The 24,899-nt window shown below is 44.0% G+C and overlaps 1 protein-coding gene across 3 annotated transcripts in view; it reads right to left on the bottom strand.

Moving 5' to 3' along the window:
• The window catches only part of nisch (nischarin), a 71,911-nt gene extending 48,305 nt beyond the window's left edge, over positions 1-23,606 (bottom strand). For 2 of the 3 annotated variants that reach the window (XM_086001824.1, XM_086001825.1), the window contains exons 1-7: positions 23,386-23,597; positions 17,208-17,291; positions 13,328-13,510; positions 7,466-7,514; positions 6,288-6,451; positions 5,608-5,703; positions 5,182-5,277 (exon numbers count right to left, since the gene is read on the bottom strand). In XM_086001824.1, coding sequence (XP_085857950.1) covers positions 5,182-5,277; positions 5,608-5,703; positions 6,288-6,451; positions 7,466-7,514; positions 13,328-13,510; positions 17,208-17,291; positions 23,386-23,469 — 756 coding nt within the window. In that variant the 5' untranslated portion in view covers positions 23,470-23,597. Of the gene's footprint in view, positions 1-5,181; positions 5,278-5,607; positions 5,704-6,287; positions 6,452-7,465; positions 7,515-13,327; positions 13,511-17,207; positions 17,292-23,385 lie in introns of all 3 variants that reach the window. The other variant, XR_015080058.1, reaches the window with a different exon arrangement.
• Positions 23,607-24,899: the final 1,293 nt, after the last annotated feature.

Genomic DNA, 24,899 nt, shown 5'->3' with positions numbered 1-24,899 from the left:
CCCCCGGCCCCCGCGATTTCCCGAGGCTCTCCCCCCCCCCCCCCGGCGATTTCCGAGGCTCTCCCCCCCGCGATTTCCCGAGGCTCTCCCCCCGCCCCCGCGATTTCCGAGGCTCTCCCCCCCCCCCCGCGATTTCCCGAGGCTCTCTCCCCACCCCCCCGCGATTTCCCGAGGCTCTCCCCCCCCCGCGATTTCCCGAGGCTCTCGCCCCCCCGCCCCCCGCGATTTCCCGAGGCTCTCCCCCCCCCCCCCCGCGATTTCCCGAGGCTCTCCCCCCCGCGATTTCCCGAGGCTCTCGCCCCCCCCGCCCCCCGCGATTTCCCGAGGCTCTCCCCCCCCCCCCCGGCGATTTCCCGAGGCTCTCCCCCCCGCGATTTCCCGAGGCTCTGCCCCCCCCCGCGATTTCCCGAGGCTCTCCCCCCCCCCGCGATTTCCCGAGGCTCTCTCCCCACCCCCCCGCGATTTCCCGAGGCTCTCTCCCCCCCGCCCCCCGCGATTTCCCGAGGCTCTCTCCCCCCCCCGATTTCCCGAGGCTCTCTCCCCTCCCCGCCCCCCGCGATTTCCCGAGGCTCTCTCCCCCCCCCCCCCACCGGCGATTTCCCGAGGCTCACCCCCCCCCCCGCGATTTCCCGAGGCTCTCCCCCCCCCCCCCCCCCCGGCGATTTCCCGAGGCTCACCCCCCCCCGCGATTTCCCGAGGCTCTCCCCCCCCCCCCGCGATTTCCCGAGGCTCTCCCCCCCCGCGATTTCCCGAGGCTCTCTCCCCTCCCCGCCCCCCGCGATTTCCCGAGGCTCTCTCCCCTCCCCGCCCCCCGCGATTTCCCGAGGCTCGCACCCCCCCCGCGATTTCTCGAGGCTCTCCCCCCCCCCCGCGATTTCCCGAGGCTCTCTCCAACACCCCCCCCCCGCGATTTCCCGAGGCTCTCTTCCCCCCCCCCCCCCGCGATTTCCCGAGGCTCTCTCCCCCCCCCCGCGATTTCCCGAGGCTCTCCCCCCCCCCCCGCGATTTCCCGAGGCTCTCCCCCCCCCGCGATTTCCCGAGGCTCTCTCCCCTCCCCGCCCCCCGCGATTTCCCGAGGCTCTCTCCCCTCCCCGCCCCCCGCGATTTCCCGAGGCTCTCTCCCCTCCCCGCCCCCCGCGATTTCCCGAGGCTCGCACCCCCCCGCGATTTCTCGAGGCTCTCCCCCCCCCCCCGCGATTTCCCGAGGCTCTCTCCAACACCCCCCCCCGCGATTTCCCGAGGCTCTCTTCCCCCGCCCCCCGCGATTTCCCGAGGCTCTCTCCCCCCCCGCGATTTCCCGAGGCTCTCCCCCCCCCCGCGATTTCCCGAGGCTCTCCCCCCCCCCCCCCCCCCCCGCGATTTCCCGAGGCTCTCCCCCCCCGCGATTTCCCGAGGCTCTCTCCAACCCCCCCCCCCGCGATTTCCCGAGGCTCTCTTCCCCCCCCCCGCGATTTCCCGAGGCTCTCCCCCCCTGCGATTTCCCGAGGCTCTCCCCCCCGCGATTTCCCGAGGCTCTCCCCCCCCCGCGATTTCCCGAGGCTCTCTCCCCCCCCGCCCCCCGCGATTTCCCGAGGCTCTCTCCCCCCCCCCCCCCCGCAATTTCCCGAGGCTCGCACCCCCCCGCGCTTTCCCGAGGCTCTCCCCCCCCGCCATTTCCCGAGGCTCGCACCCCCCGCGATCTCACGAGGCTGTGTGCTGGCGTCACGGGGGCCGTGCGCATGCGTGCCGGCGTCAAGGCGGCTGCGCAACGGCCGTGCGCATGCGTGGTTGCCGTTTAAAAAAAAAAAGCCAGAGCGGGCTCTCGCGGGCGGGCGGCGCATGCGCGGTCAGTGCCAGCGGCGCGAGACGGCCCGCGGGGAGTAGGCAAGGAAACCCCGCGGGCTGGCGGCCGTTAGAGCGGGGAGTAGGCAGGGAAACCCCGCGGGCTGGCGGCCGTTAGAGCGGCTCACTTCGGGCCCCGACACCGTCAAACCTGAGAGGGGGAAGTAGAGAGAGACAGAGAGGGAAGAGGAGAAGGAGAGAGAGGGAAGAGGAGAAGGAGAGAGAGGGAAGAGGAGAAGGAGAGAGAGGGAAGAGGAGAAGGAGAGAGAGGGAAGAGGAGAAGGAGAGAGAGAGGGAAGAGAGAGAGAGATAGAGAAATTTTTGGAGCTTCAGGCCTGCCTGCAGCGGGCCTGGAGACCAGCACCGAGTCCCCCCTGCGCGAGGGTGAGGAGGAGGGGGGGGTTGCTAAACACAATATAAAACTGAAATAAATTGTTAATTAATTCCCTAACACGTAATTCAAATATTTACCTTAGTTCCCTAACACAAAGTGTGGGGGAAAAAATCGTGAAAAATCAAGATGGCGGCCACTCACCTCGGTTCAGAAGGATAAGGCCCGCCCACACACGCACCGATTGGTCGACCGGTCAGGTCACCGAAGCGTAGGATTGGTCAATCGTCGAGTCACTCGACACTCAACTGTAGGAAGACCTCGACGTCACACGGTCGCTAATGAGATGCTAATGAGCGGAACGCTGAACGTTTTTGGGATACCGCGGGGCGGGATTTTTGTCCGGCCGAAACGTAAATACGCTGATGACCGGTCCGGAATCGCAAGCTTTCTTTTGAGGCGACGCGCGCGTCGGTACGCTCTGTAACTTCCAAACGCATCGAGACCAGACAGACAGACAGACACAGACGAGCCGCTTTATATATATAGATAGATAGATAGATAGAAGATAAATAGATAGATAGATAGATAGATAGATGGGTGTTCAAGTCCAACATTCGGATTTCCAGTCTTAATAGGTCTGAATCCGAGACCCAATTATTCTGAACATACAGACCAAAATGACTTGGGTTTGATCTCCAATCTGTGCTTAGTTAGCCAATCTCATCAGGACCACAGTTGGGGTGTCTCAATACCCTTGCGCTTTTTTTTTTTGGGGGGGGGGGGGGGGGGGGGGGGGGGGGGGCGGGGAAGAAGAAGAAAAAGGAAGAAAGATCCAGGGGGCAATTTCCCCTGGTTACTTTAGGCGCTAAAGAACCTTCAAAGTGGCCAAGATGGGGTCTTAAGCTGCAACGCCGGTTTAGCCCACTGGTAGCGCAAGACACCATCTCGGTAAGGGAGTTGAAGCGCGAACTAGGAACGGCCACCTCGAGGATCACTGCGGCTCTGATTACCAATTAAATTGCCTGCTAGCACTCATTAAATAGGCTACCTGCCATTTTGGTGGCTAGCACTTCAATTAACGAGCTCTCCAACAGCAACCAGCTGTACAGGAGTAAACAAGTCGTTGCTGAGGATTTCTAGTGCTACTTAAAGCCATGTTCAGCTTTCAGTGTTCACTTGCTGTTGGAGATAGACTGGGTTTGAAGAGGACTTTTGAGACACATCAAGAGACTTTCTGGGACACTGTCAAGACTTCAACATTATCAACATTTTTTCTGGAAATTCTGAGGACTTCACTTAAGAGAACGAGTGCTGTGCTACTGTACCTTTTGGTAGTCACCAGGAAAAAGGGAATGCTTGATCATGGGGATCTTGCTAGGGATCCCCCTTGGTCTGGAGGAGGAGGAGAAGATGATGGAGGCCAGGCAGCGCAGCACCAGCTGCTGGAGGGGAGAGGAGTGACAGGAGGGCGAAGTGGACTCCTTCCCCACTGTGGATACAGGACATCCCTCCTCCTCCAGGACCTCCAGTGCCACATCAGAGAACCTGTGCACCCTCTCCCTCGGTCCCTGAGCCATCCTAAAAATTTCTGTTGTGCATCAGCCAGCGTATTTCATGAAACCATGAAACTACTAGATTGTCATAAAAACCCATCTGGTTCACTAATGTCCTTTAGGGAAGGAAATCTGCTGTCCTTACCCAGTCTGGCCTATATGTGATTCCAGACCCTCAGCAATATAGTTAACTCTTAACTGCCCTCTGAAATGGCCCAGCAAGCCACCCAGTTGTACCAAACCGTTACGACACACAGACTGCTGTGGTTTAAGAAGGCGTCTCACCACCATGGGAAGAAACTGAAGAGTAGGGTCAACCTGATCCAGAAACTCGGTGGATCCACATGGGGAGCAAACGCTCAAACCCTGGTGTACTCTACAGCGGAGTACTGCTCGCCAGCATAGCTATCGAGTCTGCATGTCAAATCCATTGATGTCCATCTGAATTCTACTGAGAATTATCACCGGTACACTTTTATCGACACCAACACCTTGGCTGCCCGTGCTTGCAAACATTGCACCACCACACCTACGCCGCAAATATGCAGTCTCCAGAGAATACAACTGCTACACCAAAGACTTGCCAATCCAAGCCGACTTGAACAACCTACCACCAACCCGTCTCAAATCTAGAAGGCCATTTTGGACCGTCGCCGAGGCCTTCAGCAATCTCCCTTCAGCCTTGGCGAAATGTTTGGAAGAACGATGGAATAGGGAATGGATTCCTTATAGAGGACCCCACAGTACAACCAGAAGGAGCAAACCTTCCTTGCAAACAGTGGACAATCATCAACTGCCTCAGAACCCGGTCATGGTAGATGCTGCCACCTTCTCCATAGATGGAAGATTAAAGCATCCCCATCATGCAACAGTGGCGCTCCTAATCAGACCCTGGAGCACACCATTGAGCACTGCCCTCAGAGGAAATTCGCAGGCAGCCTACAAGATATCCACGCTGTTACACCGGAAGCTTTGGCCTGGATATCTGACTTATTGACATTTGATTTGCTTTGCTACTACCATACGAAAGACGACCACCACCACCATCTTCAAGGGCAATTAGGGATGGGCAATAAATGCTGGCCTTGCCAGCAACGCCCACATCCCATGAATGAATAAAGGAAAAAAAAAACCTTCAGTAGAAGTGGGTGCGTGGAGGCTATATTTACACTGCTCTACGAAAAATGCTTCTAATCAGCTAAACTTCAGGTGTCTGTTTTAGCATGTCCAGGCACGTTTAAATCATGGTAATCATCCATTAGCCCCAAAATTGCAGGCTAAAACCAGACTTTCAAACAGGCGTGTTTTCACCCTTTCACCAAAATAATCACCCCCTCCCAGAGTTTACATTATTGACTATCTAGTGCACAACAAAGGGTACCAGAAAGCCGTCAATGGTCATGGAGCCATATCCCAATAACACACACACAAATATAAATAAAATATTAAAAATGTATCACATATGATGCATACCTTCATTGAAGCAGTCGAAAAAGCCACACTCATTGTGGCCAGCGAGTTCTTCAGGGAAGGAAGTCCAATAATTTGTTTAGCTTCACATTTATTTATCTGTAACAGCACAATGCAAACATTAAACTGACTCTGTCAAATACCATAGGATCATAATGGAAACTAGATCAACTAAATACATTATTTATTCTACAATCAGTTTTCAAATTACTGTACTGGAGTTTGAAATAAGACTTATATGCAAATAAAAACTTTAACAAAGAATAAGCCAAATATGATGTTAAAAAAACTAAGTACAGTAAAGCTAGGTCCTAATTTAACAGTCATGTTATTTTTAGATGCACCTAAAACTGCTCAGTTACAAGTTGTTTGCAGAGCTTCGTGACAATCACAAAAGTTGGACTACATTCTCTCTCCTTCCTTACTAACCTCAATCTGATGAACAGACTTGAAAATCGATAAATCGAATTTGAGGAGATGTTCCTGAATATTGCTGCTACCCACAGGTCCTCTGCTCCCTGTTATCTGTTAGGAATAAAACATAACTTGGAGATCTGTAGTCTTTAGCAGTTTAAAATTGAAACGGCATTAGTGTTTGTTTAGAAAATGTAATGCTACATTGATAGCTCGGCATGCTTATGCTGCATGCAAGTGGAAGAAAGCAGGTTCTTTCATACACGTTAAGTTTCAATCTCAGCAGAGTTGTTTGGGAAGAGATGCAAAATAGAACCAAAGCACTTTATCCAGAAAACAGAGCTACAAGGAGGAAATATAAAATAAACCAATGCCATCCTCAAAGTGCCTGGTCAAGAGAGACTCGAGCCTAAAATAAATTACTTGAATGCTATATCTATTCTATTCAGGGAACATTTTGAAGTAATGTTATAAGATTCTCTAACTTATAAAATATTTCCCTTTCCTGAAAAACTAAAAATCTGATATACTGGTTGCACATCAACCTTTCTTTATAAGCAGCCAAATAAAATTGCAGTTAGACCAGAACAGAACAGGCACAAGCCAAGATTTACAAGCCATAAAAGGAAAGTGCAAAATGTGCCAGTTATACACTGGATTTTACCAATTACACTTTCTATAGAATAGATTTTTACCTTTAAATACTTAAGTCTACAAGCAAAGTCCAGGATGTGTCCAAGGTCAGTCTTGGCATCACCATTGGCACAGGTGGGACTGGCCAGTCTCAGTTGTTGGGTGATTGCGTACAACTGTAGCGGTCGAAGACAAAAAGCTTCACCTGCCAAGAGCAACTGCTCACCTATAAAAATGCATTTAAAAAATTTAAAACACTTGTAAACAAATGACACTTCATCCCTTGGAAAAAATGCAAGCTGGATTAAATGTATGGAGGATATGTTGATTGATGGGTGGGAAATTTAGTCAGAAGGCATTTATTTCTGCCACCCTGGTTAACTAACAAGGCAAATTCTTGAAAGGCGTCTCTCCTTCCTTCCTATAAACAGCCATGCCAAGACAAGCAAGCTTCTCTACAACAGAATCGCAAGTACAAATGTCAGGCGAGGAAGTTTATGTTTCTCAGTTAAAAGTACCTGCTCTTTTCTTTCTCACCCATTCATATGAATGCTAAGTCTCATGAAATACTGTGCATCTCCCATGGCAGTATTTACAATAACATAGTAATTTAGTTGAGAGTATGGTTGTGATGATTTAGCTGCCAACCTGGTCTATCCCTTTAAGGCTGCTGCTCAAAAGTACTTCCTATGGTGAAGTGGTTTAATTAGACAAACCCAAGGAATTAAGGTTGCTTGCAAACTCTTGATCAATCACAGGACAATTGTAATTGCTTCTAAATTTCTAGCTCTAGCTCAGAAAAACCTATGAAATGAGTAGCTTTCTTTCCCCTTTTTAAAAAAAGAGTTTTGCATCTGTAACAAAGTGGGACTGAGATGACTGAATGTTAGACACAAGACTTTTATATACCGTAGATACTGAATATTTTTAGTCATTACATTACACCAAGCAGGTATTTAAAAAATGCAAGAAATCAAGGTTAGCTTTTCCCCCTCCCCTACCCCAGGTGGAATACAACATTTTGGGGATCAATTACAAGATGTGTTTCCTGGCATCTCACTGTCACAATGTGTAATCATTTTCCATTTTATCCACGCCTTAAAATTCTAGACTTCAATATACATGTTTCATTGTTAGTGCAGTGGATTATTGCATTCTTAGAAAGGAAACCAGGCAGATGGAATTTGTAACAGCAACCCAAAATGCCAAGACCTTTAGAATTCAAAATTAAAAACCTTACCTTTGTGAAACAGTTGCTCAGCAAGGGCAGCCGTAATGCCATTTATCTCCTACAACAAAAAGGACACAATATTCTACTGAGAACAGGATTAAAAGATTCACAGCTGTGCAACCAAGATCCACATACGTGTAGATAACCATTATTTAACAGTCAGGCATTTTTGCAGGGTTCATTCTTTTTCTGCTCTCTACAAATGAGAAAAATTTTAGGCACAAATCAACTGTGTGGAAAGATGCAAATACAGCACTCATGGCCTCTCCCTATAGTTCACAGAGTAGCTGCACCTTTTGTACTGTATTTTAAAATTACAGTAGCATACCGAAAGCAGAAATCTAACCACCTGCACTGATTTATTCCTCATACTTTGGTTTGATGAGACAAAGACATAACTGTACTATTTCTTCCCAAGACCAGCATTAATGATTAATGCCTCGGAAACATATCCTCCCTTGCAAAGATCTAAGTAATAGCACTTAATGGAACGATAAAGATTACTCCACGCATGACAACCTCACAAATGGATTTCAAGGGAACTCCACATTAGCCTATGGAGTAACCAAGGCTCTGGAATGATTAGTTTTAACCATACCCAAATGTTCCTGGTCATCAGCTGGTGATAAAAAGGTGCATTTGATTACTGGTTTAGTAAAATGCCCATTTGTGAGGAGTTTGACATTTTCACACTGTAGGAAATAACTGCCTTCAACTTGGAACTTATTTAGTTCTAGAAAGAAAAGGCTCTAATTCTGAATATACATTTCATCTCCAAGAGTGCAAACCAAACATCCAGCACTGTAAGTAGCTGTAAAAAAGGTGGGGTTTACCTTTCGAAAACAAAAATGTGCTCCGAATACCAAAGAGAGATATTCTGGCGCTTGGGAACATTTTAAAAAGAAAAAGGAAGGCAAAGACAATATTTAGTTTGTATAGTCAACAGGAGAAAAGAAACTGAAAACTGGCCAGAGGTGCAGTTATTTTTAAATGGAAGGAAAGTTATGCAACACACATGCTTTTGCAATTATTAGTGGAATGTTCAGTTTATGTAGAGTGGAATGTTCAGTTTGTGTAGAGTGGAATGTTCAGTTTGTGTAGAGTGGAATGTTCAGTTTGTGTAGAGTGGAATGTTCAGTTTGTGTAGAGTGGAATGTTCAGTTTATGTAGAGTGGAATGTTCAGTTTATGTAGAGTGGAATGTTCAGTTTATGTAGAGTGGAATGTTCAGTTTATGTAGAGTGGAATGTTCAGTTTGTGTAGAGTGGAATGTTCAGTTTGTGTAGAGTGGAATGTTCAGTTTATGTAGAGTGGAATGTTCAGTTTATGTAGAGTGGAATGTTCAGTTTGTGTAGAGTGGAATGTTCAGTTTGTGTAGAGCGGAATGTTCAGTTTATGGAGAGCGGAATGTTCAGTTTATGTAGAGCGGAATGTTCAGTTTAGGTAGAGCGGAATGTTCAGTTTATGTAGAGCGGAATGTTCAGTTTATGGAGAGTGGAATGTTCAGTTTGTGTAGAGTGGAATGTTCAGTTTATGTAGAGTGGAATGTTCAGTTTATGTAGAGTGGAATGTTCAGTTTATGGAGAGTGGAATGTTCAGTTTATATAGAGTGGAATGTTCAGTTTGTGTAGAGTGGAATGTTCAGTTTGTGTAGAGTGGAATGTTCAGTTTATGTAGAGTGGAATGTTCAGTTTATGTAGAGTGGAATGTTCAGTTTATGTTGAGTGGAATGTTCAGTTTGTGTAGAGTGGAATGTTCAGTTTGTGTAGAGTGGAATGTTCAGTTTATGTAGAGTGGAATGTTCAGTTTATGTAGAGTGGAATGTTCAGTTTATGTAGAGTGGAATGTTCAGTTTATGTAGAGTGGAATGTTCAGTTTATGTAGAGTGGAATGTTCAGTTTATGTAGAGTGGAATGTTCAGTTTATGTAGAGTGGAATGTTCAGTTTATGTAGAGTGGAATGTTCAGTTTGTGTAGAGTGGAATGTTCAGTTTGTGTAGAGTGGAATGTTCAGTTTAGGTAGAGTGGAATGTTCAGTTTAGGTAGAGTGGAATGTTCAGTTTATGTAGAGTGGAATGTTCAGTTTAGGTAGAGTGGAATGTTCAGTTTATGTAGAGTGGAATGTTCAGTTTATGGAGAGTGGAATGTTCAGTTTATATAGAGTGGAATGTTCAGTTTGTGTAGAGTGGAATGTTCAGTTTATATAGAGTGGAATGTTCAGTTTATGTAGAGTGGAATGTTCAGTTTAGGTAGAGTGGAATGTTCAGTTTATATAGAGTGGAATGTTCAGTTTAGGTAGAGTGGAATGTTCAGTTTATGTAGAGTGGAATGTTCAGTTTATGGAGAGTGGAATGTTCAGTTTATATAGAGTGGAATGTTCAGTTTGTGTAGAGTGGAATGTTCAGTTTGTGTAGAGTGGAATGTTCAGTTTATATAGAGTGGAATGTTCAGTTTATGTAGAGTGGAATGTTCAGTTTATGTAGAGTGGAATGTTCAGTTTGTGCAGAGTGGAATGTTCAGTTTATGTAGAGTGGAATGTTCAGTTTATGTAGAGTGGAATGTTCAGTTTATGTAGAGTGGAATGTTCAGTTTGTGTAGAGTGGAATGTTCAGTTTATGTAGAGTGGAATGTTCAGTTTAGGTAGAGTGGAATGTTCAGTTTAGGTAGAGTGGAATGTTCAGTTTATGTAGAGTGGAATGTTCAGTTTAGGTAGAGTGGAATGTTCAGTTTGTGTAGAGTGGAATGTTCAGTTTATATAGAGTGGAATGTTCAGTTTATGTAGAGTGGAATGTTCAGTTTATGTAGAGTGGAATGTTCAGTTTGTGCAGAGTGGAATGTTCAGTTTATGTAGAGTGGAATGTTCAGTTTATGTAGAGTGGAATGTTCAGTTTATGTAGAGTGGAATGTTCAGTTTATGTAGAGTGGAATGTTCAGTTTATGTAGAGTGGAATGTTCAGTTTATGTAGAGTGGAATGTTCAGTTTATGTAGAGTGGAATGTTCAGTTTATGTAGAGTGGAATGTTCAGTTTGTGTAGAGTGGAATGTTCAGTTTCTGTAGAGTGGAATGTTCAGTTTATGTAGAGTGGAATGTTCAGTTTGTGTAGAGTGGAATGTTCAGTTTATGTAGAGTGGAATGTTCAGTTTATGTAGAGTGGAATGTTCAGTTTATGTAGAGTGGAATGTTCAGTTTGTGTAGAGTGGAATGTTCAGTTTGTGTAGAGTGGAATGTTCAGTTTATGTAGAGTGGAATGTTCAGTTTGTGTAGAGTGGAATGTTCAGTTTATGTAGAGTGGAATGTTCAGTTTGTGTAGAGTGGAATGTTCAGTTTATGTAGAGTGGAATGTTCAGTTTATGTAGAGTGGAATGTTCAGTTTATGTAGAGTGGAATGTTCAGTTTGTGTAGAGTGGAATGTTCAGTTTATGTAGAGTGGAATGTTCAGTTTATGTAGAGTGGAATGTTCAGTTTGTGTAGAGTGGAATGTTCAGTTTGTGTAGAGTGGAATGTTCAGTTTAGGTAGAGTGGAATGTTCAGTTTATGTAGAGTGGAATGTTCAGTTTATGTAGAGTGGAATGTTCAGTTTGTGTAGAGTGGAATGTTCAGTTTGTGTAGAGTGGAATGTTCAGTTTGTGTAGAGTGGAATGTTCAGTTTGTGTAGAGTGGAATGTTCAGTTTGTGTAGAGTGGAATGTTCAGTTTGTGCAGAGTGGAATGTTCAGTTTGTGTAGAGTGGAATGTTCAGTTTGTGTAGAGTGGAATGTTCAGTTTGTGCAGAGTGGAATGTTCAGTTTGTGTAGAGTGGAATGTTCAGTTTGTGTAGAGTGGAATGTTCAGTTTAGGTAGAGTGGAATGTTCAGTTTATGAAGAGTGGAATGTTCAGTTTATGTAGAGTGGAATGTTCAGTTTATGTAGAGTGGAATGTTCAGTTTAGGTAGAGTGGAATGTTCAGTTTATGAAGAGTGGAATGTTCAGTTTAGGTAGAGTGGAATGTTCAGTTTATGAAGAGTGGAATGTTCAGTTTATGTAGAGTGGAATGTTCAGTTTATGAAGAGTGGAATGTTCAGTTTATGTAGAGTGGAATGTTCAGTTTATGTAGAGTGGAATGTTCAGTTTATGTAGAGGATAAACAAGTGTCAAATTAGTTTTGCAAGTAAATTTGGGACATTTATTTCAGGCATAATGTAACCAATTAGATTCTTACAGATGTGCAAAAGAAAGTGGTTATGGTAGTGTCATGGTTGTGTTACTGGACTAGCAATCCAGAAACCTGGACTAATTATCCAGAGAACACATATCAAATCCCACAACAGTTTGATCATTTGAATTTGGTTTTAAAAAATCTGAAATATAATTTAAAATATGGTACCAGTAAAAGTGTCCATAAAGTTGTCAAGATTGTCATAAAAACCCAACTGGTTCACTAATGTCCTTTAGGGAAAGAAATCTGCCATTCTTACCCTGTTTGGCCCACACCAACATGGTTGGCTCTTAACTGGTCTAGTAAGCTACTCAGTTGTACATGCAGTGGTTCAAGAAGGATCACCACCACCTACATGCCAGCATTGCCAGTGATGCCAACATCCAGCGAATTTTTTTTTTTTTTTTTTTAAACTGCATCAGATAGGGGGGCATCAAACTACCTTAAAAAAATCATACGTCTCTAAATACATCTATTAATGTATCTAACAATTGACAGAATATTTTTAATGTGTGAAATGAAAGCCAAATACTGAAGCACCAAATATATTACATAGAAACATAGAGATAGGAACAGGAGTAGGCCATTCGGCCCTTCGAGCCTGCTCCGCCATTCAATGAGATCATGGCTGATCTTCGTCTGAGATCATAGCTGATCTTACCAGTTCAGTACCCCGTCCCCGCCTTTTCTCCGTAACCCTTAATCCCCTTAGCCTTCAGAAATATATCCAATTCTCTCTTGAAAATATTTATTGAATTAGCCTTCACAGCCCTCTGTGGCAGGGAATTCCACAGGCTCACCACTCTTTGAGTGAAGAAATTTTTCCTCATCTCTGTTTTAAATGATTTGCCCGCTATTTTTAGCCTGTGGCCCCTGGTTCTGTGCTCCCCGGCCATTGGAAACATTCTCTCTGAATTCAGCCTGTCCAGGCCTGCCATAATTTTATATGTTTCGATGAGATCCCCTCTCAATCTTCTAAACTCCAGTGAGTACAAGCCCAAACTATTTAATCTCTCTTCGTAGATCATTCCCGCCATTCCAGGTATCAGCCTGGTGAATCGCCGTTGCACTCTTTCCATGGCAAGAACATCCTTCCGCAGATGGGGCGACCAAAACTGTACACAATACTCCAGATGCGGTCTCACCAGCACCTTGTACAGCTGTAGTAAGGTATCCCTATTCCTATACTCGAACCCCCTTGATATGAAGGCCAACATACCATTTGCCTTCTTAATCGCCTGTTGCACCTGCATGCTCTCCTTCAGTGACTGGTGCACAAGAACACCCAGGTCCCTCTGCACTTCCCCATCTCCCAATCTATTGCCATTTAGATAATAATCTACCCTCCTGTTTTTACCCCCAAAGTGGATAACCTCGCATTTATCCACATTATAGTGCATCTGCCACGTATCCGCCCATTCCCCCAACCTGTCCAAATCGCACTGTAGCCTCCTGACATCCTCATCAGAGCCCACCCCTCCTCCTAGTTTAGTGTCGTCAGCGAATTTGGAAATATTGCATCCAATTCCCTGATCCAGATCATTTATATATATTGTGAACAGCTGGGGTCCCAGGACAGATCCTTGCGGCACCCCGCTGGTCACTGCCTGCCACTCCGAAAACGAGCCGTTTATTCCAACAGGGTACTGCGGAATAAGAATTTTATTTTTAAACTTACATATAGATGGAAATTCAGAAAATATGACAAAACTTTTGGTGCAGCGACTGGGAACTTTGCTAGTAGGGTTTGCAAATAGACTTCCAATTCTTTCTGCCTTTTTTCTACAAAAGTTTTGGAATTTTTGCCAATGATCTTCTTTGGTGGAAGTAGATTTTTGTCAATCTTCTTTCCTGCAGTCAGCTATAACAAAATAAAGGTGTTAAGGAACATATTTCTTAAAAGTAAATTGACAAAGAACATTAGGTTTTCTGTAGCAAACTCCACAAACACAAGCAACCACATCATCACGGTTTTTAAATTAAGCAAAGCAGTCATCAGTTCCAAGTGTAAAGCATTCGCTAGAGTAGGGAGAAATGTGGAATAAAAAATATTTTGCAACATGATTGTTATCTTAATGCATTGGTAGAGCAACTTGTGGGAGCAGTGGAGAAAGAAAGGGTGCATCCATTATACCAGATCTCACTAATGAATGGTGGTTATAGAACATCACCAAAGTGATTGAGAACAAGTTAGCAACTTGCTCAGCTGGGCCAGTGGAAGGGGGTAAAGAACCAAGTAAAATTACCTACCTTTATTGTGGTCTTACTCAAAAAAGATAGTTTATCTTCAATTCAATAGAAAAGGCCCATCATTGAGCAAGTGGTGAGCTCGTGAAGGGGGTGTGGGGGGCAAAGATGAAAGACTCCAGGTAGGGAAGGAAAGAAAGATTACAACTTCAGACTGAAATAAAAACTCCACCCCACTGACTAATTGTCTCTTGGAAAAACACAGTTGCTTAACTCTATTTATCTTCTACCTTAGGATCAAACCATGATTGAGCTAAAAAAATAAAGTAGAACAGCTCAGACTTAGGGTCAGCCTCAAGGACTTGTGCATTAAAAAATATATATATTCTTTTTCCAAGGGCAAGCTCAGACAATGTTGTTTTGGAAAGAGTGCGTGAATATTAGTCCATATCACTGTAGTCTAGCGAGACTTAACACTGACATAACTTGGCCAGCATAAATGGAACGATCTTTCTCTCAAATGGGCATATAGGTGTTCCACACAAGCAATACCAAACTGACCATTAAAGCTGTCGGAAGAAGGGAACCTGCCACCCGTAACCCAGTCTGACTCCAGTCCCACACTACTTGATACTCTCTAAAATAGCCTAGTAAGCACAAGTGGTAAAAACAACCCACCACTTTCTCACGACAACTAGGGATGGCCAATAAATACACCCATATCCCAAGAACAAAACAATGCTCAACATTGGCAGTTACTTCAGCACTTTGAAATTAGGATTTATTTTTTTGGAACTAAAAAAAGTCACAGAAATAACAGCACAGGAAACTATTGTTCACCACTGTGCCTGTGCCAGCTTCTACTGGAACCATCTACTCTAATCCCACTGCCCTGCCTTTTCTCATATCCTTTTTATAGTCTTCCTTTATAATTACTTATCCAATCCTCTTAAATGATGTTGCAATTTCTGCTTTGATACTCACATACTCGCATTGCAAAATCTCAATCCTTTATGCGCAAAAATCTTCCCCCCCCTCATTCTTCTGCAGCTAGCCCCGAGTCTTGGCTTGCTTGTTACAAATTTGCCAACTATTTGAAACAACCTTTTGCTATTTGCCTTTGGAAAACCTTAAATTTCTCGTTAACCTTCTCTGTCCCAGTAGAAAAATTTCCCAGTTATTCTAGCCTGTCTGCATAATTATTACTGCTTACTCCCAGTAACATGCTTGTAAATCTTCCCTGTACCCCCATTGCTCAATATCTTTCCAATATTGAAATGCGCCGATCTACATTCAATAATCTAGCTGCGGCCTAACCAATGTCTTGTACAAATTTATTTTATTTTCAATGCCCCTATATATAAACACAAAATCCCATTTGCCTTTTTAAAAAAAAAGCCTGCACTTAAACCTTTAAAAGAAGAATGAGTCAGCACTCCTAGGTCTCTGTGCCTCCAAACTAGTTTTCCTTATGCCCATTTGTGAGAGCGCTTAGGATGTTCCTTTATGTTAAAAGATATTTTATAAATTCAGCCGCCCCAAAATGTACTCAATTACATTTCTCTGCACCAAAGTGCATCTGCCAACTATCCGCTCACTCCACTAGCCTGTCCATACCCTCTTTCAATCTTCTCTATTCTTCTCCCATTTGCCATGCCCTCTAATTTGGTATCCGCTAAGGTCATGTCCAAATTATTTATACAAAGTGGAAGACAAGAAGCTGCAGGAGAGATCAGTGGGGCACATCAATATTCACACTCTACCAACCTGAAGAAAAACTGCATTTATCCTTCCTTTCTGTCCCTTACACTGCTCTCTATCTATGTGGTTACATCTGTCTTAATTTTTTACAAGTTTTTAATTAGGCACCTTGTCGAAATCACCTTCTGAAAATCCACACGTTTCCCACATTCCCTTTTGTTTATATAATCAATTTGCTCAAAAAATGAATGAGTCAATCAAGCACCATCTGTCCTTTACAAATTCATGATTAAAAACCCTGATTAGCCCAAGTCTTTCTCAGTGTTCACTAATTTCATATCTTTTTATAGGCTTCAGAAACTTACTCACAAAAGAATGATGATTAAATGCTTATAATTTCTAGTTTATCAAGTTCCCCTCTCCTATACAGGGGTGTAACTTTCACCACCCTCTAGTTTTTTTTTTTTGTTTTTTTTTTTTTTTTAAGCACAATCACTGGAAAATTGTTTGTGCTTCCACTAATTGTCTCCTTCAGTATTTTGGGATGCATATCATCCGGGCCCGATAGCTTCTATTTTTAATTCCATTAACATGTTTTGCTCAACTGAATTAGAACATTAAAGGGAAATCTTTATGCAGTCTGGAGCTGATGAAGATCATGACTTCAGAAGGAATGCAATCTCTGGATGACAGAGAGACAGAAAGAAAACACAAAATGAGCCATTAGTGGCCTTTTTTTAAAAAAAAAAGGCTCACGACACACACAGAACACAGCTTAATTATTCAGAACGCGAGTTCTCGGCTTATCGGATCTGAACAACATTGTAATTAGCGCACAATCAGCCAATATGAAGCAGCAGCAACAGCAGCCTTGGAAGAGTCTGGCACAGACATCACTGACGGAGGCCAAGAACAGAAACACTAAATAATGGGAAGGAGTTAGGATTATAGAAATAATAATTTTCAATGTTAAATTAAGCACTGGAACCCAAGCTGGATTTGTATTGATCATGATATACATAAATGGCTATGCAAGCTATCCAAGTAGAGTAGACCAATACAATACATAGCAGCAATAGGGATACTTGTACAATAGTATTAAGCCCTTTGCAAACAGGGCAGTCACAGAGCAAATTGTTTAGAACACAAATTTTCAAACCAAAGCCCCAAAACCTTTGTAGGAATGAGGCCCAAAAAGGGATTCCACATTGCATTTGTTGAGTTATTAGAACATAACCTCTGAAACTTTATAAACAGGGAAAGCAATTTATGCAATAATACCCCCAATTTCCTTTAAACAGTTGACACGCTCTCTTTGGCAAGCTAGGAGTGTGCCAACATTTACCGACAGATTTCCCAAAAGGAAAGATTTAAAAACCACTGGTCGAGAAGATCACTGCAGCCAATTGATTCGGAGGTTGCAGCTAGTTTCCTCGACCAATGAAGCAGCAATTGGAGCATACACTGAAACCTGGTATACACGCCATGTGTCAATTTGAAGTGCTCCCCTGCATAAAAGCCACATGCAAAATTGTGATTTGCATGCCAGATTTCACAGCATAACCTGCTTCGCAGAAAACTTGGCAGAGGGTCCCGTGCATCTAGCATTTCGTGACTACAAGGAATCTTAGTAAAACAGCACAAGTGTTTTACAATATGCAAAAACTTGCCTTTTCATGTAGCTCATGAAAATCACTGTAGCGGTGTTTAACTGTCCATTGATGATTCCCAACTTTCACTTCTATGATATACACCTAAGAAAGTTACAGGCTTTCATTAGTGACAGCTACTGACTCGCAGCAGCGAGTTAAATAATTCAGTAAGGAAGGGATACATACATTTGATGCTTTGCCAACTGCTAAAATGTCAGACCCTGTAATGTATAACCCACAGTACATCAAGATATTACCTTTAAGCTCATTCACTCTCTTTCAGGAGGATAATGGTTCAATAGGATGGGAAAGAAGAAATTAGGTCAACCCAAAGTTGCAACAAAAAAAAGTACTTCAGATACTAAAACCATAAAAAGCTTTCAGCCTATAAACAAATTAACCACAATAAAACCTAACCAATAGCACGGCACCCCATCCACCACCTTAAACATTCCCTCCCTCCATCATCGGCGTACCATCTGAAAGATGCACTGCAGCAGTTTGCCAAGGCTTCTTCGACAGCACCTCCCAAACCAGCGACCTCTACCACCTAGAAGGAGAAGGGCAGCAGGTACATGGGACCACCACCACTTCCAAGTTCCCCTCCATGTCACACACCATCCTGACTTGGAAATATATGTTTCTATGTAACTCCCTACCTAACAGCACTGTGGGAGTACCTTCACCACAAGGACTGCAGCAGTTCAAGAAGGCAGTTCATCAAGGGCAATTAGGGATGGGCAATAAATGCTGGCCTTGCCAGCGACGCCCACATCCCGAGAATTTTTTTTTTTTTTTTTTTTTTATAAAAGAGAGAAATGAAACATGAACACGGACACTGATACCTACACTTGAAGCTAACTTCGGCCTTGCCCTCTATTCTACTTGATGAAAGAGAGGAAGATCAACAATCGGAGATTTGTACTACTCCAACTGAACAAAGAACACTTCAACACTTTTTTCCCCCACCCATTTACAAGCAAAGTACAGGAAACTTTGGTTTATCCGGAGGTTAACTGTCCGGAATGCTTGAGCCACCGGCAAAAACCAGGAGCCGTTTAGTTAGTTTTTTTTTCTTTTCGTTGCTTTTTTTTTCCACCAGTCAGGCTCTGCAAGGTCTCGCTGAAGCTGTTGCTAAGCTACAGAGACGCTTGCAAGGTACGGCCGACTGTTTAGAAGCTGTTGCAACAGGGTTTGTTGCCAGATACAGAGCTCAAAATCTCCGTATGTTTCAACATTAGCGCTGGTTTGTCCGGCAGTTTTGATGGGACGGCCAACAGCTCGGTCCCATCGGTGCCGGATAGCACAAAGTTTCCTGTACACACTTAATTGACTGCTGTACCATTGATTTGGTTGGAGGGGCGGGGGTGAAACATAGAAGATAGGAGCAGGAGTAGGCCATTCGGCCCTTCGAGCCTGCTCTGCCATTCAATGAGATCATGGCTGATCATCCAAATTCAGTACCCTGTCCCTGCCTTCTCCCCATATCCCTTTAGCCTTAAGAAATATATCCAACTCCTTTCCTACTCTCTCTCTGCTAGTGTACTGCAGAGAAAATACACTGGAATTCTGATTTATGAAACAACATCAAACTGTTTATACAACCCCTGACCCAAAAAACAGAACCTTTAAATAGAAACATTAATCTGCATAATGCATTATTAAATAAAGCATTAAGCACAGTAAATAATCAAGCCACTGCAAAATTCCACCCATAAACAGCAATCTAATAGTGAAGATTTTCTCCAGCAATTCATTGTAGACAATGCTCAACAAATGATTAACTGGGCTGTGCTCAAATATTTGCAAACTAGCTTGTCTTCACCCCCACCCCACCCCCTTCCAGTTTGCAGAAATCCTGATTCAACTAAATGAACTTGTCTGCAAATTCCACCCTATTTTACTTTGCCATTGACAGCAGCCAGAGGTCAAAAACAAAACAAATCAGACTATGCACCACCAGAAGAGGCGTCCACACCTACAGCAGCAACACTGGCTTTAACAGCAAAATAATCACACCCAAAGCCGACATGTTTTTGGCCTGCAACTGGACAAGTCAATCAACTATAACAGAAAATGCTGGAAAAACTCAGCAGGCCAGGCAACATCCGTGGAGAAATAGAGTCAACTTTTCGGGTTGAAACCCTTCGACAGAACTGAGAGAAAAGGCAGGAAATGAAACAAAAGGCAGTTTGGGGGGGGCTGGGAAATGGGGGAGGGGATGAAAGAGACATTAAGAGATATTCAAGGTGAGACGAGATAGTAATAGGATAGGTAAAGAAACAGACAATGGAGAAGCATCCGGGAAGGCGCCGAACACCTCGAGTCTCTTCGCCAGGAGCAAGCGGAAGCCAAGCGCAGGCAGCGCAAGGAGCTCACGTCAACCCAAGCACCCCACCCACCCGCCCCTTCAACCACCGTCTGCCGGTCCCGCATTGGACTCATCAGTCACCTGCGAGCTCACTTTTAATGTGGAAGCAAGTCATCCTCGGTTCCGAGGGACTGCCTAAGAAGAAAAGAATGGCTCTAAATGAAGTGTGAAATGTGCTGGCAGTGTGAAAGACAGCTGCCATGTGGCAGAGAGGGGAAAAAAAGGGAAAAGTCACAAACCAAACGTGTGGATAAAAAATATAAAAATAATAGGGGCCAAGGTTATGATCTGAAGTTGTTGAACTCAGTATTGAGTCCGGAAGGCTGTAAAGTGCATAATCGGAAGATAAGGTCTCATCTATCGTCAAGTCAATCAACTATTCTGCTCCATACAAGCCAGCAAAGCAGTTTTGCATTTGGAAACCTATGTAAGCTACCTTCAAGCAGTGGGGAAGGCAACAACCCCCAATTAGTGAGTAACTTTAAACAACTGCACATGCACAATTGATCACGTATTGATCCGGTGATAGAGAAACCACCACATTGCAAAGAGGCCATTTACCAGATTTCACTCTGCAAAGTCAAGTCTGTCACAAGTCTAAAAGCACAAGTTAGCTAACCACTGAATTCAGTCATAAAAATAGGTTCGAGCTATTCAATGCATTAATGTTCAATACTATTCACTTTGAAACTGTTCAATTTTGTGTTGGTGAATCTAGGTGATACAATTTAAATATCGAAGAATCAAAGCTATAGTTACTTAAACAGAAGCATAACCCTTTTGATTGTACAGTGCCACTATTTGAAATACTTTTCACATCTGTATTCATTTTAAACTTTTCAAACCAATTATACTAACTGATCTACTCAAAACTGCAAACACGTTTAGAATAACAATGCATCGTCCCCAAAGGCTCTGAACAGCTGATCCATACTGTCGAGGAAGATGCCAGATTCAACTCACTGTCAGAGTGTCAGCTGATCTCAGCCAAGACAGGCACTGGGATGCTACAATAGCCTCAGTGCCCTGAGCTAGTGTGAAATCAGGCAAGGGGGCCCACCCCTGATTGATATCCAGGAAACCCTGCTGGGAATGCTGAGTGTTGGGACTTTGGAAGGTGACAAGATTGGGCTCAGAAGTAATAACTAACCATATTGCACTGGAAACCAAACAGAATGGCAGCCCAAGAAGAATCTTAAAAGGAAACAGTCCAGTGCAACTCCTCCAGCTTTCCTGATCACAGTAACTTGAGGATTGGACATCAACTAAGTGCTAATCTTCTAACAATCAAGACAATATGAAATCTATGTGAAACATGTGTTAGACTTGTTTTTAAAGTCAATGTTAAGAGCTTTCATGCTCTGAACACTCGGGTAACAGATTATTAAATAATAATGCAGCAAGACAGGTTTTACCAGAAGTTTAGCTCCACAATGTGCAATAATCTGTAGCTCAACAAATGTTCTGTACTATAAAGAATTATGCAAAAGACAAAATTTTGGGGGGGGGGAAAGAGAGAGGAGGGATTCGCACACAAATGACTTCTTTGTACAAATTTTGATTTCACTCTGCAAAGTCAGGTGCGTCACAAGTCTAAAAAAGCACAAATTAGTTCAACTACTGAAGTATTTTTTCCTTAATAGGACTGGATACAGAATGTTGAGTTTTCATTGTTCCTTCCCCCAAACAAATAAATATTATTCCCTAAACACACCTTAATATAGAAGACACAGAAATAAAAGATCAGCCAAAACCAGTCCCCAAAAGCAGGAAATTAAAAATGGCTGTTCCTAAACCACAAGCTACAGAAGCTGCCATGAGCAACTTAAAATGCTGTACAATAAGACATATTACCAATTTACATATTATAGTTCCAACTGAAATTGTAAGATCAGATAAGCTTTAATCTTCAGAACTGACAGCATCCAGTAATGTCCAATTTATAGTTAGACAAAAGCCCAGCAATTACTATCATTTGTTCACATATACAATAGTTTGTAATTAAACTGATACCAGTACTTTCCAGTTTTGACTCTTCAGAAAAAATTTCAACCAATACTAGCACGCTTATCCTCAGTCATTTCTTGCCACATTTGATTCTTTCCGTCCGGTTACAGCTCTTGCTTGCTCCACTGACAAGCTAATCTACACTAATGCTTTGCACTTCATTAATTTTTAATTAACTTTTGGATCAAGCAAGATTTGATAAGGGGATAAAGTAAATTTAATCAAATGTAAAAGAAATACAAAGTTTTCAATCACCACCAAGAAGTTTTTTTCAAAAAGTGGAAAACAAGTGAATACACAGTACTCAACATCTCTGCCAGCCAGTTATAGAGCAGCTCTGGCAGAGGCTCAAGTGCAAGTCACCTTCCCTCCCTATGTGTTGGTCAACTGTACTTATCTCACCATGACATTTATTCATCTTATTCTAAACTTTTTCCCCATTCCTCCTCCTTCTAAAAGGAGCTGACTCCTTGTTTGGATAGTTTCATAGGAACAACTACTTGCATTTATATAGTGCCTCTAACATAGTAAATTGTCCCAACGCACTTCACAGGAGCATTATCAGACAATATTTGACACCGAGCCACATGAGATATCAGGGCAACTCACCAATAGCTTGGTCAGAAAGTTAAGTTTTAAGGAGCGTCTTAAAAGGAGAGGGGGAGAGACGTAGAGAGGCGGAGAAGTTTAGGAAGGGTATTCCAGAGTTTAGGGCCTAGACAACTGAAGGCACAGCTGCCAATGGAGGGACGAAGAAAATTGGGGGATGTACACGAGGCCAGAATTGGAGGAACACAAGAGTTATCAGTGGGTTGTAGAGCTGGAGGTACTCTCCAGTACTTCACCCATTAATAATGAGCCTTGACAGAGAGCGTCAGCAATTATTCAACCACAAGGACCATCATAACCAATTCCAACCTCGCTCAAGGAACACACACAACTCACTCTTTTAGCTAAACACTAAATATAGGGTCAGAAGCAAATTCTCAGGAAGAGGTCAATCAAATTATCCAACATTCTATAGATGAGTTAAGAAACTGAAACCTCAACAGATGGAGGAAACAGATTCAGGCAAGCCCCATCACATCCAAATTAATCAGAAAGACACTGATAAAGCCTACAGAGAAGTCAACACCCTGATCTAATTGCGAGACGATGAAAGGGAGAGGAAAATGGTCTGTTCTACAAAGCATTTAGCACTGCAACCTATCCTTGGAGGGTGGAGTCAGTCTGGTCTAATGAAGGTATTTTTCAAGTGAACCAACGTGTTCACTTTCGATCTTACACACCAGCGTTTCAGGACACGTAGATCAGACCAATGTACATAACCTGAAAAAAATCATTAGTGTATTTTGCTACCCCAAAAAACACAATACAGACAATCCGTCGTGAAATGTAGGGTATATTATAAATATTATTACTACAAGTGTATAGAAGAGGGGGGGTGGTTACAAACGTAATATCACGTTAGTGACATTTCCACGGCATATAGGTTTAAATCCATCTTGGATACATTAAATGTCCAATTATGGCATATTTTAGATTAAAACTGCCCCTTCATAATGTCAAGATTCAGATGCCGTTAGGGGAGGGAGAGCGACTCCGCTGGACGCAGAAAGTGATGGAGAAGCAGATCCCTCTCCAGCCTCCACTCTGCACACATATTAAAAAGGAGGAAGGTCCTTCCATCCCTCTTTGCTTCTCTCTCGCCCCCCTCCCACCCGCCCTTGTCTCCCACCGGGCCGCACGTCCTGCGGTTCTCCCAATTTCGCCGGCCCGCCGACAGATACCCAGACACGGTGCAGATGTCTGGCTCACCGTGTAGCTCTCCACCAGCTCCGAGCCGGTGATGCGGATTTCTTTCCCCTCAAAGAGCCCCTCTGCAAACCGCCCCGCCTCCATTCTTGCTCCTGACACTGTAAACAAGGAAAAAGAGAAGAAAAGCCCTCCTCCCCCAGCCGTCCCGCTCCCTCAGCCACTGCACCGCATCCCCTCCATTTTGTCTTCACTCTCGCCCAGCCAGCGGCTGAAACAATCCAACTTTATCGACAGGCGCACAACGCAAGCGCAGGCCTCCCGCCTGTCACGTGCTCCTTCCACACTGCTCATCGTCATCATCTGTCGCCCAAGGCCTGAGCCCAACTTGTCTCAGGGAGTGACAATCATTGGCTTTCAGTTTTCTGAAAGACATAAGCACAGCTTCTCCCATTCAATCTGTGTAAATGGGTTTGCAATCTTTGTTCACTGTTGCAGATTATAAATGTAACACTTAACCTTTGCCAAACCTTAAGAAAATGGTCTATGCATTTTAGTAACTCATGACCTTACTTCTCACAAGATAAATACAGGTAAGGGAAACTATTCCGCTCATTCATCCATTCAAAAGAATCTCCCCCCCCCCCCCCCCATTCCATTTCAGTATCAAACTATTTATTAAATGTAAGAAGTCACACAACACCAGGTTATAGTCCAACAGTTTTATTTGAAATCACAAGCTTTCGGAGCACTGCTCCTTCGTCAGGTGAGGTGGAGAGATGCCTATAGACACAGATTATATAGTCAGAGAATAATGCCAGATGATTACAGGTAATCTTTCTAACTGCCATTTATCACACCTCGGCAGAGAGATAATCACAGCAATCAAAGGTGTGAATGGTGTCCAAACAGGTCAGTCAGGAAAACATTACATCAAAGAACAATGAGGTGGGGTCACAAGGGGTAAAATGTTGCAGATGCTGGGGTCTGTTGAAAAACAAAAAACAGACAAAAAAACATTTTCTTTGCTGGAAATCACAGCAGGTCCGGCCGCATCTGTGTAGAGAGAACAAGCCAAGGACGACTCGAGTCTGGATGACCCTACGTCAGGTGGGGTTACATGTAGCGTGACATGAACCCAAGATCCCAGTTGAGGCCGTCCTCATGAATGCGGAACTTGGCTATCAGTTTCTGCTCTACGATTTTGCGTTGTGTGTCTCGAAGGCCGCCTTGGAGAATGCTTACCCGAAGATCGGAGGCTGAATGTCCTTGACTGCTGAAGTGTTCCCCGACTGGGAGGGAACACTCCTGCCTGGCAATTGTTGCGCGGTGTACATTCATCCGTTGTCGCAGTGTCTGCATGGTCTCACCGATCTACCATGCTCCGGGGCATCCTTTCCTGCAACGTATGAGGTAGACAACGTTGGCCGAGTCACATGAGTATGTACCATGTACCTGGTGGGTGGTGTCCTCACGTGTGATGATGGTATCTGTGTTGATGATCTGGCATGTCTTGCAGAGGTTGCCGTGGCAGTAGTGGATGCGTGGGGATGGCCTTAGCGAGGTGTTTGTCGTCA

The sequence above is a fragment of the Somniosus microcephalus genome, chromosome 11, assembly GCF_052327205.1.
Source record: "Somniosus microcephalus isolate GS21.2 chromosome 11, FLI_Smic_1.0, whole genome shotgun sequence".
Taxonomy (NCBI): Eukaryota; Metazoa; Chordata; class Chondrichthyes; order Squaliformes; family Somniosidae; genus Somniosus; species Somniosus microcephalus.
This window is presented reverse-complemented; position numbering and strand designations above follow the sequence as displayed.